This window comes from Carassius gibelio, chromosome A9, assembly GCF_023724105.1.
Source record: "Carassius gibelio isolate Cgi1373 ecotype wild population from Czech Republic chromosome A9, carGib1.2-hapl.c, whole genome shotgun sequence".
Lineage (NCBI taxonomy): Eukaryota > Metazoa > Chordata > Actinopteri > Cypriniformes > Cyprinidae > Carassius > Carassius gibelio.
Genome location: NC_068379.1, coordinates 23,395,270 through 23,411,148, shown reverse-complemented (window position 1 = coordinate 23,411,148; position 15,879 = coordinate 23,395,270). Strand labels below are relative to the sequence as shown.

At 36.8% G+C, this 15,879-nt stretch overlaps 1 protein-coding gene across 1 annotated transcript in view; it reads right to left on the bottom strand.

Annotated features, from left to right (window-relative positions):
• pdia5 (protein disulfide isomerase family A, member 5) overlaps positions 1-15,879 on the bottom strand; it is a 46,742-nt gene that overhangs the window by 26,310 nt on the left and 4,553 nt on the right. Inside the window, exons 2-7 of the mRNA XM_052606500.1 lie at positions 10,226-10,352; positions 5,727-5,814; positions 3,040-3,123; positions 2,880-2,925; positions 872-964; positions 259-319 (exon numbers count right to left, since the gene is read on the bottom strand). Of these exons, the coding sequence (XP_052462460.1) occupies positions 259-319; positions 872-964; positions 2,880-2,925; positions 3,040-3,123; positions 5,727-5,814; positions 10,226-10,352 (499 nt within the window). The remainder of the gene's footprint in view (positions 1-258; positions 320-871; positions 965-2,879; positions 2,926-3,039; positions 3,124-5,726; positions 5,815-10,225; positions 10,353-15,879) is intronic.

Sequence of the window (15,879 nt, the reverse complement as noted above, 5' to 3'; positions counted from 1 at the left end):
TGGTCCTGCCCAGAGGTTTCCCACATCTGTTGATCTAAATATGATTTAGGCTGATTTCTAATGTGCTTTTGGGTTCCTCTGAGGACTACATGAGGAATTAAGTCTTAAGAAGTTAAACTCTTGTTTATGTCACACTGACAAATGCTGTACATCTTAATGACATCTCGACTGCATACACAACCTATATTGATTCAAGCACACAGCTTTGCGTCAGATGAAGTGTTTAGTGGTGGATGATTACAGACAGGGGTGACTCACATGGGGCGTAAAACATCATTAGGATGGGCCGCTCTTCTCTTTTCAGCAGCTTCCGGAAATCCTGCAAACCAAACAGCATGAGTGGAACAAACACTCTGGGCTGTGTGGCTGTAAACTTTAGAAATGTTTTAGGTCATCTCATTAAAAGCAAAAACAAGGGTAGAGATTTCCCGGCCTCTTTCTTTAAAAAGGCATATTGCATCATTACTTCATCACACACCAGCACAGCGCTAGTTATTGACTCTCTAGTCTAAACCACACTATTTTACAAAACAAAACAAAATCAGAAATTAGATATCAATGTTCTCTTCAAAGAGGTTTCAAATCTTTCATTACTAAAAAGTGTGTCTGTTGACCACCATCTGTAGAGTGTGATTTCTGTTTTGAAAAAAGGCCACTGCTGGACATATTCGAAATATTACAACCTCCTGAATCTGTTTTCAGATCTAACTTTCTTCACATACCCAAATGGTCTAAAAATGTAATGCTAGGGCATTTAATACCACACTCCTGAACACTCCAGCTGCCAGATTTAGCCTCAAGAGACAGAAGAATAGATAGGTTCTTCTGTTGCAGATTGTTCAGCTATAAGTCTTACTTGAGCAATACTTACCTTCTCTGACTCGATGTGAACAACATCTTTAGCCTCGGGGTTTTCCTCCCACAGTGGGGCACCTGCAGGGTCTTTCAGGAATGCCACCATGGACTAAAAGAGGTAGAGAATAGATAGAAAAAAAAGACATTACAAAATCATCTTTCACTGTCATAAAAAGGGAGTGTATGTTCCATTCTATGCACATTAAAGGTACCTGTAGGTAGGACCTGCCACGAGAGGGCGCACTACCAAAATAATAACAATCGCGTGGTTTGATGACGCTAAGGAGCGTGGGATGATGGGATTTGTTGTCTTCTACCCAACCGCTGACAGCCATCAATCAGACGGAAATATAAATCAAGGATTTAACGGATGAGTTAAAGTTTTTATAAATGTTGTGCTTGATGTCATAATTTTGAAACGCGAGTTCAACGATTTGCACGAGTATATTACATACAAAATCAATGCAAAGACACGATCAGACACGTCCTCGCGCGGGTCTTGAGACGCAATGCCCCATATTTTATATACTAATACTATCTTGTTGGTCGTTATAATAGCATACGTTCTCTGTAAAGATAAGAATCAAAACAGCTCACCTGTCGAGTAAAACACAAGTTTACAGGAGCTGTCCTTGTTGACAGAACTAGCGGCAGACGGTAAACAGTAATTATGTTCCATAAATAAGTAACATAATCCACCATAAAACATGCAAGAAGTAAATAAGGAACTGCTTGAAGCAAGCTAGTGGTTTGCTGGACGCAAGACACTACTTCCGCATTTGTCCATGACACTGTTGTCATGTGGTTTCTACGTCAGTAAAGGCGGTAACAAAGAGTAACTAACGTCATTGACAGGCGACTGCACTGCCCCGTCTCACTGTTTAGAATGGGAATTTTCTCTTGATTTACAAGTAGGCCTAGTTGAGAACATTAGAGATATTGTTAGTAATCGGCTGGACGAAATATATAACACTGGCTTAGTGGTTTTTGGATATTTTACTACAAATATCTTACAAATTGTACCATTAAAGTGTGTGAGACATGAATCTAAATTGTATTTATTGTTTATATTTTTATTCGGTTGCACACAATGTACACAGTGTAGGGAGGCATAATTTCAATCTGAACGGCAAAATATGCTGAGCGGTGCTATGTGCAGTCTGGAATTGAGAACCACTGGATTAGAGGTACGGATCTAATATTTGCATGAAAGGATGCACATGACTACAGTTCAAAAGTTTGGGATATATATATATATATATATATATATATATATATATATTAGAAGATCTAAAGAAGTGTGATCTAACTTGAACATAAAAAGTGCTGAGATTGATCACTAATGAAAACCTGTCTTCTCTTGTGCAATTACTCTAATTTATCTCCTAATCTATGTATGCAAGACATTAAGAACTAAGCACTCCCTTGACATGAAGTGCTCAAAGTACGGCTTTCCTCCTGTAGCAAAGGAAATTGAAGAGCAATATGTGGTACTTAACAGCAGGTGCATTTAATAAGAGCTCTCATATCTTTCCACACCAGTGGTGCCAGCGAGCATGTCCCATCACTGTCTCATCATCCAGCATAGCTCAGCTCATTCATTTTTAACATATTCACAGTCCAGAGTCATTTATCAATGCCTCATCACATTCGGTCACAACTGAGCCGAAAGGCGTGTGGAGAATGAGTTAGGTGAGAGAAACCAATGGGGGACAAGTTTGATTCGTCTACTTATGAACCAAGGGCTTCTGGCTCTGGTGCTTGAGGCTGAGTACTATGAAATGACAGTAATGGGAAAACCATGGACAATGAGCAAGTTAATAGCAACAGAGAGAATCATCCACTAACAGATGACAGAGTACACATCCAAAAAGGCATTGATGCTGTTTAGTGAAAATGCAAGTTGTCAATCCATATGTCTAACAGAGAAATACTGATGAATTGGATTCTGAAAGAGGCTTCCAAAAATGCTGTGATTTGTGTCAGAAATGACTACATCATAATGCAATATTCTGATAAATTACCTTAAACGTAGCTGGTCGGTTATATTCTGTGTGGAAGGTCCCATCCCTAAAAGCAACACAAAATTAAAATTGCTATGCCCATGCTTCTCAATAATAATAACAATCTCCAAACTGCCATTGTTGCAGTACATGAACCTGAGAAAATGAAGACTATTCTTACTTGTAATGCAAGACCTCAACTCCATTGGTTTTTGAACTGGGGTCTACTTTGACTTTTTTACAGAGTTTGCGACCTTCTGAATCCCTGTGGAGGAGAACCGACAGAAACATTTATGAATATTCAATCACTTAACAGATTCACAAACAGTACTAAATAATGCATCACAGTAGAAATCAAACAAAGTTACAATTTTAATAACCGATTATACTATGTATTCTATTATTGACATTGTATTAAAAACCACTAACAGTTACAATAATAACAGCTAAAATACATTCATTTGTTTGATTTTCATTTCATTTTCCTCCTTTGAATTCAAATGACTATGTTTACATCTGAAGGACCTATGAATGGAGCACAAGCCTGGTAAAAATGCAAGGAAAACTAAGTTTAACAAGTGTCTGAATGCACAATCTGTAAACTTAACATACTTTTTGTGCAAACTCAGAGGCAAAAGCGCACATTAAGTCATAGTGAATTATGACACAAGTCCTCGAAGGAAGGCAAACTGATACAACCAAAAAGTGAAGTGATAAAATTAATGTAACAAGACATTAAATATATTGCTGTCGCAGCAATGCAAGATTGCTCATGGGTTGCAACAGATGACCACAGCAATAAGTTAATGTAAGGGCCACTTCTAAGTTTTGTCAAACCCTGTCATAATTAAACATCATACAGTATCTTTTTATCTCAAGAAGTAAAATCATTACATATGACCCTTTCTACATGATTAGAAGAAAAACATTTCAGTCCATTTGATACATTTTTACACAAACTACAGTGCAGACTGAATTCATCATGCTCAGCCATCAAAACCTGTTATGTTACTGTAAGAAATAGATGGGAAATCATAGAAAATTAATAATAAAGAATACAGAACTACTCGTATAAAACTTTAGCTTTACTCAAAAAAATATTTAAGGTTAACCAACTTCTCACTGGCCAATTGCTGAAAAAAAAGAAAGTTTAATTTTTTTAGAGGGTTTCTAGCCCTATTTCCTATCCTATTTATGTCAGGGTGCCACAGAGGGATTCAAAAATCAGTGCTTTCTAAATTCACTGAACAAATAAATTAAAGCTCCAGTTCCAGATATATTCATCTTTGTCATACAGCCAAATACAAACAGCAACAAAGCACTCTATCTTCACACTCGCACCTCAACAGAACCTGAGAACAGAAAGGACCCACAATTACCTGGTCCCTCTGTCACCCCAGATACGCCCACAGCCCTGGCCCCCAAAGAGACCCAGATCTCTTCATTGTAAAGACTCCCTTTCCCTTGAGTGATAATGAGCATGGAAATGGATTACATAAGGACAAATAGGAGCAGAGAGGACTCAGCAGCGATCTAAAGCCCCATGCTAATAGAAATTCAAAGAGACTGAATTCAATTATGCTTCTGAAAGCATCCGCCCCCAACCAGCTCCATTCCTTAAAGGTAGATGAGACACTATCATTAGTGTTACGCATTTCCCACATAACGCCTTTGTGGGAGGACAGAGAGAGGTGAAGCGGAGATCAGAGCTCAGTCTGTCAGGTGGAAACTCAATTAAACATGCTGTGTGTCGAACGAGCTGACTCAGGATCACAGATGGCAATGAGCACACATGCGTAGATATTCCCCTTCAAACCCTCTCCAACACCACTACCCATTTCGGGATGCCAAAATAATTTGCCATCTTGTTCTAAGCCATGAGAGCCAGGGGTCCAGTCAATAAGTTTTTCTTGCAGGGGGGTTTGAAAGTGGATATCCAAGGTTCAAAATTGCTGAAAGCGGTTAGTGCGTGTCTAGTGGACAAGTTGCGAAGTTGAAAACCAAGTCTGAAGGTTCTGAGAAAAAGTAGCAGTTTTCATTAAAAATCCAATTGGATTGTACAGATTCCAGAATTATGGCACTGCCATTTTCTTCATACTGATCTCGCTCTGTCCATGGCCTACTTCCTTAATGGTATCCCCAGTGGACTGGAGCTGGCCAATTCTCAGGTCCCTGTCATCTGTAGAAAACATGTGAGCGTATCGCTCTCTGCTTTGCTATACCGCACTGCTGGCCTGTGTGGAGTTACTTTTTTTAAACCCATCTTTATATAAGTTCATTACTCTCAAAAATGTCCTTTAAGGATTGGCTAGGCTAAAACAATTTGTGTACGTGTGCTTAGCTGCTAACAAGCTAAAGTTTTTATTGCCTGCCTCATCCTACAAATTACCACCCAGCCATCAAGAAATGATTCAGGGACCAAGTTTTTATTGCTAATCATCAGAAACATCAAAACAACTTTCGTGATATCTCTTTCTCAAAGCAGAGGCGGACAGAAGATGCTGAGCTGTGACACGTGCATGAGCTGAACAATGATGCGATGGAACAAGATAAACCACAGTAATCCAAGGTAATCACCACAGACACAACCTGTGTATATGAGCTCATTATTTAGGCACGGGGGATCATATTTCTAAGAATAAAAAGGTTTTTACACACTTTTGTGCGTTCAAGGTTCTACATAAACATACTGTTTGACCAGAAACCTTCTTGTGAGTCCAAAAACACCATCTATAACCCTCATACTGCATTTATTGCATCACACCTTTTAAAGACAGTGGTAGAAATAAAACAACACCAACGAGTTGATCAGGACATCAACTGCCTCAACATTAGTGGTTAGAAAGTGCTAAATCAGTTGGTACTCACCCACAATTCACCCAGGCGATGGTACCCTGACCTTTCACGGCCTGTGCCACATCAGACAGCAGCTTTAAATGAGCATCTCCAGACGAAGCTGAGGACACAAAAAACACATTTACACGACTGTAGATAAGACATGTTGCAGAAACTGCATGAACTGCTTCCCTCTGGTAGAAGCTACCGAGTCCCAATGTATTAATAAAATCAATATGAGAATTATTTTTTACTTTTATTGGTTTCGGTTTAACAAGTGTTTATCTTGATAGGTTTTTATTATGGTTTATTTTTTGTTTATTGCATGTCTATGCAGCAACGTAGTCCACAACAATTTTCCTTCCGAGGACAAAAAAGTATTCTACTACTTATATAAAACCTTTATATATCCTAAGCTTGTATCCGGTATATGTGAATGGTCTCTAACACAGTGCCCAGACACCTGGTAGCCCGCATGGAGCCTGCATGTCACCTGTAGAGCTCATGCTATAAATAGCCTCAATTATAACGCTTAATTTCCCATCATTTCTTTTTTATAGTACATGAAATTACAGAAACTATTTGATCATTTTACATACCATAATTTTACAAATGTATTTACACATTTAGCTAGTGCTTCTGATCTACATTCTCATAGTCTACAAGCGAGCCATTGCTAGTTCAAAAGATCTCTGTGTAAGCGGGAGAGAGAAAATCTGTTTGCACAGTATTCTGACTAGTGTTTACACGTGATCTATCAGATTATTAACGGATTATTAAACTGCTTGTAAACAGATACTCCGAGCTAAAATATCTTTGCAGGGGAATATATTATTGCATGCAAAAATTGAAAAAAAGCCTACAAATGGCATGATGTCACATACAAATATGATCAGTTCAAATTAGAGTAAATTACGCAAATAGTTTAACATTTCATGTCTTTCATTCTTTATAAAAAATTTATATTTCAAATAAATGTTGTTCTTTCTATTCATCAAAGAATCCTGAAAAAAATATAATGTTTCAACAAAAATATTAAGCAGCACAACCATTTACAATATTGATAATAAGAACTGATTCACTTTATCATTCACACACACACATATACACATTTGGTACAACTGAATTTTTTAATTGTAGTAATTTCATAATATTTGTTTTTCCTGTCTTTCAGATCAAATAAATGCAGCCTCAGTGAGCATAAGAGTCTTCTTTCAATACATTAAAAATTTCAGTAAAGCATAAAAATAGGTAATTAATTTAGTCAATTACTTAATCTGAGACTAATGTCCCTTTATAAACTATTATATACCTCTATACATACAACAATATTTGGTGAGTACATGAATGCAGATATCCATAAAATATTGTTCCTTCAGTTTTGATTAGTGCGTAAGGTCACATTAAAAAAGTAACGTGGTCTGGAAATGAAACACTATTGATTACATATACATGGTTGTACAATTGCACATCCAGGTGTCATCAAAGTAAGCAAAATTCTTCCAGTGTTTACTGGGTGATAAAAACAGTTTGTGGAGCTAAAAGCATTGATCAAATATTAATAAATAATCAAATCTGAAAAGGTGGAGTGAATGTTGTTCTCCATTTTTAAAAGCTTTTCAATCAGTAGTACTTCGAAACAACAGAACAAGTGTGAAAGTACCACGTGTGAAAACACAGTGACGGTTTCACTATACCCCAGATTTACACATTTGTGACAGTCTGGGATCTTCTACTACACCACTGAACCCACAAACTGCCAAGGTCAAGGTCAAAAAGACAGGCATTTTCTGTGGTTCTGTTTTTCAGTTCGTCTTGGGTTTTAATCGAAAGAATGAGTTGCTTATGCATCATGAATGCATTCCTGCAATCTTCAGGGACTATCACAGTTAGCAGGATGCATCTAATGGAAATGCTTCACAGGATGAGAAGCGCTAGTCAACCATCAATCAAACGCTCGGTGAGGCCTTATCCAGTGACCTCATGTGCTCGAAATGAGTCGTGAATTATGAAACAAATAAATCTTGCACAGCAAGGACCTTGAGAGGCTCTTTCCCTTGCTTTGTGGACGGGAGATTGTATATGAACCGTTCATCCATACAGTACCCATATATGGTGCTTTGGCTGCTGGTTCTGCTAATAAAACCCAGGAGAGATGCAAATAAATATGCAGTGTTAGGGGGTAGGATTTTCTTTTGTTCTAATGGCTAGAAGATAGCAATGCATTAGAGTGTTTAGGAGTTTAGAGGGTTGAAGATCTTTATGTATTCTGTCTATGGACATAAGATTTAGATTTTCACATCTGATGAGTGCAAACATGCTTTTGACAGTGAAAGCAAGGCTGACCTACCTATTGTAGCATCACGGGTCTGTTAGCATAGAGCAGAATCATACCTGCTCAATGAATTTTCCCTTAGGGCGTGTAACACATATACTTCTAGCAACGCAAGCTTGATTTTCTTCATTACGTTCTGAAATGTGTCAGAATGCAAATCACAATTAATGTACACACTGCATTACCATAAAGAATCTGCTTCTATGGACGAGTTTTCTCTTTCAGGTTAAACAGTGTCATGGCAGAACAACGTTTTGAAGAAAATCCTGCTGAGAAAGTTAAAGTCAGCATGTTTATAGCTAACACAGGGCTCAACAGCAAAAAAATCTAGCTGTTCCAGTTGGGCCAGTGATTATGATTACTTGTCCAGTCAACATTATCACTGGCCCCACTACAAAAGAACTGATGCATTTTTATTTTCAGCAATGTACACTACTGTTCATTTTTTTTTGTATATATATTTTTTATTTATAAATGTATTTATTTTTTGATAGACATTGGTTGTGCTCACAAAGGCTGCATTCGCTTAAAACTATAGTAAAAATAGAAATATTGTAAAATATTATAACACATTTACACTATATGTTAACAAATTTTATATTTTAATATACAATTAAATTTGTTCCTGCGAAGGCAAAACTAAATGTCCAGCAGCCATTATTTTAGTCTTCAGTGTCACATGATCCTTCAGGAATCATTTTAATATGCTGATTTGGTGCTCAAGAAACATTTCGCATTATTATCAATGTTGAAAACACTTTTTGTGTAAACCATGATACCTTTTTTCAGGATTCTTTGATGAAAAGACTTAAAGACAAATGTATTTGAACATATTTTTTGTAACATTATACATGTCTACACTGTCAGTTTTAATCAATTTAATGCATCCTTGATGGAAAAAAAAGAACATAAAAAAATGTAAAATTAATTTGTTCAAAGTGTATTAATTTATTCAAAAAAGTATTAATTAATACTGGCCCCCACGCAACATATTCTACTATAATGTTCATTAATTTTTTGCTAGTGATTTTTTTTTATAATATTGCTTACTGTGGGTATAGAAAATAAACACCTCCTTTATAATAATCACATTTTGTTGCTTTGCATCCTGAAATAAAGATGGACACTGTTATGGTTTTATCCAGCAGCATTTACTTATAACATGCAAGTGATAGATAAAACATGTCAGAAATAAATAATTTAAAAAACAGAATCACTTAGTTGGAAAAAGGACCACCCCCTCCCTCCATCCCTGTTCATTAAATTATATGGCCTCAACACTTCCTACAGTAAAGCATGGAGGTGGATATATTCTGCTCTGGGGTGTTTCTCTGCATCAGGGTCTGGAAACCTTGTCAGGATAGAAGGAATAATGGATGGGGCAAAATACTGTTACATTTTTTAGGAAAATCTGCTGCACTCTGCCAGAAATATGTTTTATCTTCCAACCTGATAATGACCCAAAAGCACACAGCAAAACTGAGCAAACAGTGGTTGAAGGAGAAAAAGGTTAATGTCCTTGCATGGCCTTGTCAGCAACCAGACTTAAACCCCATGAAAATCTGTGGAATTACTTCAAGACTGCAGTCCCCAATCGGTCACGATCAAATTAAACTGAACTTGAGCAGTTCTGCAAAAAAGAGTCTGCAAATATTGCAAAGCCTAGATGTGCAAAGTTAGTAGAGACAGAGACATATCCCAACAGACCAAAGGCTGTAATTAAAGCAAAGGCTGGTTCAACAAAATTCTGACACAAGGGGTTGATCCTTTTTCCAAATCAGTTTGAATTTTTTTTCTGACATGTTGTTATATCTTTTACTTGGATGTTATAAATGAAGTAAATGAAGCTGGATAACAAAATGATATTATTTTAAAGGGGGTTATTCTTTTCAATACCCACTTTAATTAATTTTTTCTTCTTTCTTCACAAAATGTTTTCAAGAAAATGTGCAAGTCATTTTTGCAATTACAGGGCAGTTGAGCATCTTTATTGTTGAGCCCTGTAGCAACCTGAATAATAACACATTCAGATAAATAGCACAGACTATTGAAGGTAACATTAAAAAACATACCTTTGACCTTAGGGATCACTAAAACACATTTATTAGCAGTTGCATACCAAGACATCTCTGCATTTTTAGGCTGCTAAAGCTGTAATACCTTTAATGCATTTGAAAAAACAACAGTGGTGACTGACCTGACTTGGTATACAAGACAAGAACATTAGTTCTGGTTCTCAGAAGTTTCTTGAAATCCTTGTGGTCACTGACTTTCTCTATGAGCGGAGACACCTTCGCTGCCTGCAGGGCGGATGACACTGCAACCTGAGGAGGCAAGAGACAGAGATCCTCATTTTTCACTGTCAAGGCCACAAAAGATCCAAAACAATATCCCCAACTGCATGCCAATATAACTGTGCAAAATTATGATAAGTGTGTCAAACCATGATGACAGGGAGAAATGACAACAGTCATTACAAACAACATACCATAACAGTAGTTACACCACACCTATATATCCTGATATCACTACTTACCAACTCGTTTCCTTACAAACAACTGGAAGAGTTTAGCGAATTTAGGGTTAGCCACAAAACAGGAAATGCACTACAGAGATTCTGAACCACGGAATGATTTTAATAGCTGATTGACAGTCTTTGCAAATGTCTGTAGAGTTTCCATTTCAACATACCAGAAACTGAAGAGAAACTTGCAAAGAAAAGTAAAGATAGCAATAAACAACACTTAATTGTTTTTTCTCTTATGAACGTAAATACAATTTTCCCACATGTGACCTCATCAAGCCCACATCGCACTTAATGTTGGCTGAACTTTAAAGGGGTTTTATCATTACGAAACCAAATTTACCTCAACCTTTTGAGATAAGAGCTTGATGTACATTGAATACAAACTCATTTTTGGAACTCAAAACGTCCTTCTCGTGCCAAAAAGAGACTAATCTGCCCCTCTGCATTTCTTTCAAAAGGCATTAGAAATGGGCAGCTGGATTCCATTTGAACCCTCTGAGGTCTAGGGGGTTTTGGGGGCCTGGAAAAAAATTGACATGCCTTGACTTTTGTGCTTTCACCGATCGTTTCAGTCTGATTTCAACAGGATGTGTGGTGCATAGAGTGCCGCAATGATGTCATATATTTGTAGGCCAACCCAGAAGTTAGCATCACCCTGGTTCACTCAACAAAAACCCAATAGAATTTTTCCATTGACTTTTGGATTACTGCAGAAAGTAAGCTGCTACCAGTACTAGGATTCTTACGTGTTTTGCTCCTCATGATAATCTTCACAACTTTAGAATTTTTAATCCTAAAGACAATATGCATAATTGAAAAGGCTAAAAATTAACTACACAAATTTACACAAATTTCAAAGTTTAAGCTGAATGTCCCTTTCAGTATGTAGTCCAATTTAACCAGTTGTTAACATCTGTCTTTATCAGGATAAGTTAAAGCTTTAAAACATTCACAACTGGTGCAATACTGCGGCATATTATGTCATACAATAATATGTTAAAATATTTTGAGCTTGTGTTACCCACAAACTTAATTTCAGCCTTTTAACCAAATTGCTTAATTAAAAGTGATAAAAAGACCAAATCTGCTATATAAAATATGAAAAATATATACTATGTACATGCAAGCAGAAGAGCCTAGAATATGAACATGCTGAATAGCACATTAAGTGTTTCAGATGTTTGAAACTCAATTTTGAAAACTTTTTTTTTTTCAGATATTTACATTAAAAGATAACAATTCAGAAATAAAAATATCTTGTAAATAAATAAAATAGATTTAGAATAATTTTATATGAATAACAATAATAAAAAAAAATACAGTTTCATGGTTATTATTAAGTTTAAATATTTACGGACAAACTTTTCTAAATTCTACTGCAACTGGAAAGTAAAAAGCTTATTTTCTGTGGATTAAAGGCAAAGGGTGAAGGATCAGAGACAACGCTCTTATCCTCCTCACATTTAATCAACACTGTGTGAGCAAATGGGGTCCAGCGGTGTGGACAACCTGTGCCGATTGGGTGACATCCCAATGGCCCCAGCACCTCAAGAGTGTGTGAAGATGACAGTCAGGGCTAATTAAAGTACTGCAAAAAGCTGAGGGACCTGAGAAATCACACCTTTTCTGACTTCAGCCATGGTGACGGGGAGCAGAAATGTCAGACTAACTCACTGAAGTATTTGAAGGAACCATCTTTCTTTCATCAAGTTACTTTCATTAAGTCCAACAATAACTTTGAATGGATTATATCATAAAAGATGAAATTTTTCAATAAGGCCGGTGACACACTAAACTTCAAATATAATAATATAATATATTATAACATCAAAATGTCATAAATTAATATGTTTTTGTGTACAAAATGACATTTAAACATATTTTCCTATTCTATTTTGCCTGGAAACGCTTCCAACATGCTTGCGTGTCGCGTGAAAAATAGCCGTCGGTTCTATTTCTAGCATGCACGCATTTTCCGTGCGTCTCAAACAGGAAGTCTGCAAGCTCTAACCTGTTAACATGGGAGCCGAATTAAAAACCGACACGCCACGCAGCTGAGACGCTTGCGCCACGCATCCAGTATGTCGCCGGCCTAAGTCTAAGTTGAAATGGCTCGTTCTGAATTGCTCTGCACCTCTTGACATCAGGTAGAATCAAGTAAAACCACATTCAGACATCAACATATGCTTATTTGGTTTTCAAAACTTTGGCTCTGTGAGACAATAAGAACAAAGCAACATACTATTATCGCTAAAAACAAAAATACAAAACAATAAGAGTAAATTAAGTCCAAACTTGTGCTGTTTCCTGGCTGTGTGTAGCACCCACTGCTCTGCATTTGATTACAAGGGATCCCAGCATTAGAAAAGAGTTACTGAAGTTTAAAAAAAGCCTCTGAAAGGCACATTTCAGTACAAATTGGTTTGCAAACCTGTCACAATGTAATTCATGTTTAGCAAAGAGCCGGTTATTGAACAATGGACCAATGCGAACTATACTGAACCTGACAGCAAATGCTGTTCCCAAAAATAAATGCAGCAAAGTGCTTATTTCTCGTAGGGATGTCCATTTTAACCATTAAATGACCTTTAAGAATTTTGACCAGTTAATACCAACAGTTAATGGGTTAGTTTTGGACTAGCTTTGAGAAGCAACTGGGCAGGATTTGCTGTGAAAACCTGGCAACCCTGATCTGAACACACGTGCTGGAGATATACTTCTAATTACAGGAGCGTCTTTACTGATGAGATGTGCATGAAAATCGCATTAGATTTTTTGCACAGCGCTACAAACAAATTGTGTTTTTAGATAGAAAAAAAAACGTTGTCAAAGTTGCAACACTTAACTTTTTGCGCGCGTGCGCGCCGTCAGCACAAACATATATATTTATTAGGGACGGGACTCGATTAATAAAATTTATCTAATTAATTAGAGGCTTTGTAATTAATTAATCGAAATTAATCGCAGATAAATATTTGACCTGAGAACAGTGAGAAGTAATTTTTTTCACATGGATTTATAGTATACCATTGAATAATGACTGAATACATAAGCTTAAGCAACAAAATATTGTTTATTTTTGTTCAACCAAGTCTAGCAGACCAGTGCAATTTTTGCCATTAAGTGTAGCAATAGCATATTTAGAAACTATTTAGAAATAGTACATTTCAGAAATTCAGGAAGCTTATAGGTGCTGGAACCTTCTGTAAAGTATTTTTTAAGTAAAACACAATACTGTCAATGACATTCAGAATATTGGAAACCCTGACTATTAGAAAACATCTCTCTGTTGCTTCAGAGGCCATAACATACTAAGTCCAACTTTCAATAACCTTGGCCAAAACAATAAAGTGTTCAACATAAACTGTTGCACCAACAAAATAATACATAGTTCAACATAAAGTGTAAAGTCCACGCTAGCTGCTATATGTTTTTCGTTGAGGTGATCCTTGAGGCTCGATGTGCTGCTGCGGTGATATGCGAACGCTAGTTGGTGCTTCAGTATAATCGGTCCGCCGAAACTCATCCAGTGAGAAACGTTCCGCGGTGCAAAAATAAAATGCGGGAATTTTTTTTCTGTAATTAATTAATCTTAGTTAAGGCGTTATTTTGTGTGTAATTAATTAATCTCAATTAACGCGTTAACGTCCCGGCCCTAATATTTATCATATAGGCCTATTTATTTGCTATATATAGCCTAGCTTTATTATGTTTTTCTCCCTGCTTGCAGAAGTGCTGCAGTTGCGCGATGCATTATGAAGACCATGTGAATCCTCATGTTATGTTGTTTGTTGCTTTTTGTGCATGTTATGTTGTTTGTTGCTTTTTGTGCATGTAAAATTAATCCCCAGGAAACAGATGTTAGTATTTTTAACAGGTCACAGACACTTATCCTTTCTAATATAATTCAAATCTAATTTAAAATAATCTTGTCGGTTAACGGTTAATAACCAGTAAATGAGCGTCGGTTAGGAAAAATAACCGAAATGAACATCCCTAATTTCTAGAAATCTCATTTATAGAAGAAAGTGTTTAAGTCTTAAGGGCAGGGCAGCAAAAACTGTCCTGTTGAATGATAAGGGACTGAGAGGGTTAAAAAAAAGCTGTAATAGCTGTTATCTGCTGTAATAAACCACGATTGCCACTACAGTTGGAACTAGGCGGAATTAAAATGATAAGTATGATGATATGACCTTTTTAAAAACGTATCTCTACAGTATTTGCATTGTTAAAAAAGACACTAATGTTAATAGCACTGAAAAAGTCTGCAAATAAAAGTCTGATCTTTTCTCAAAATAGAAAATACCCATCTTTAAAACTGAATTGTACAGTTTCAGCACAAAGACTGCAGCATTCAACTCCATTCAGAGACAAAAGAGTCAGTGTTCTACGTCTAGTCCCATCAGGTTTCTGTCCCTATTTGGTGCACCGCCTATTCTTCGAATGCTCTGTCCAAACCTGACAGTCGACCAATAGAGCGGGCCCATTACTGTCTGGCAATCTTCATGTCCTGTACCTGTGACAAAGACTTTCATTTGGCTTTCCCTTACCATTGGTGTACAACGTGGCTTTTATCCTAACAATGGCAGTTCTTTCACAAGACGGTGATCGTTATTATCGTCCACTGAACAGCTTTGAGAGACAGGCCTTATCGCATCCCGTCGATCAATGTGAATTGAACAGAACAGGTTGAAAACAAAAAAAAAAGACCCACACATGCTGTGCACCACTATTTCATCTGATGGGCAGCTACAGCTCAAGGGAGTGAAGAGAATATGCAGGGAAGGAATGGGGTGATGGAGGAACGCATTTTTCTGCATATTCTGAGCTGAATCTGTTTGAAGGAGCTCCTTACGGACTCTTCAACTCAACACCGATGGATTGCAAATCATTAACTAGGGAATAAACTATTCTTTAACAGATAAGACAGAAATGAGCAGCATGCAGAAGAATTCAATTCTGAAAACAGAATCATGGTCTTCAATTTCTTTTTAAACTAATCTCTTCTTTAATCCAAAAAGCAGTCAGAAAATGTACACAACAAATTTGTGATTTTCAAATAAATTAAGAATAACTCCAAAGTGCTAAAACTTAGTAGATAAAGCAGACCAAGATTGGCAAGGCTAATAGCAGGCTTTAGTGTATAGTAGCACATTCAACTCAAAAACATCTCATCTCATATGTCTGCACTCATATCAAGGTTTTTCATATCAACAGCGAATTTTGCGAGTTTTTTGCGCAAAATTGGAATATCGCACAAAACATTTGTGAACAAGCACTTCAGAGCGAACAGACGAAACTAAGTAAAACGTTTATGTTAATAC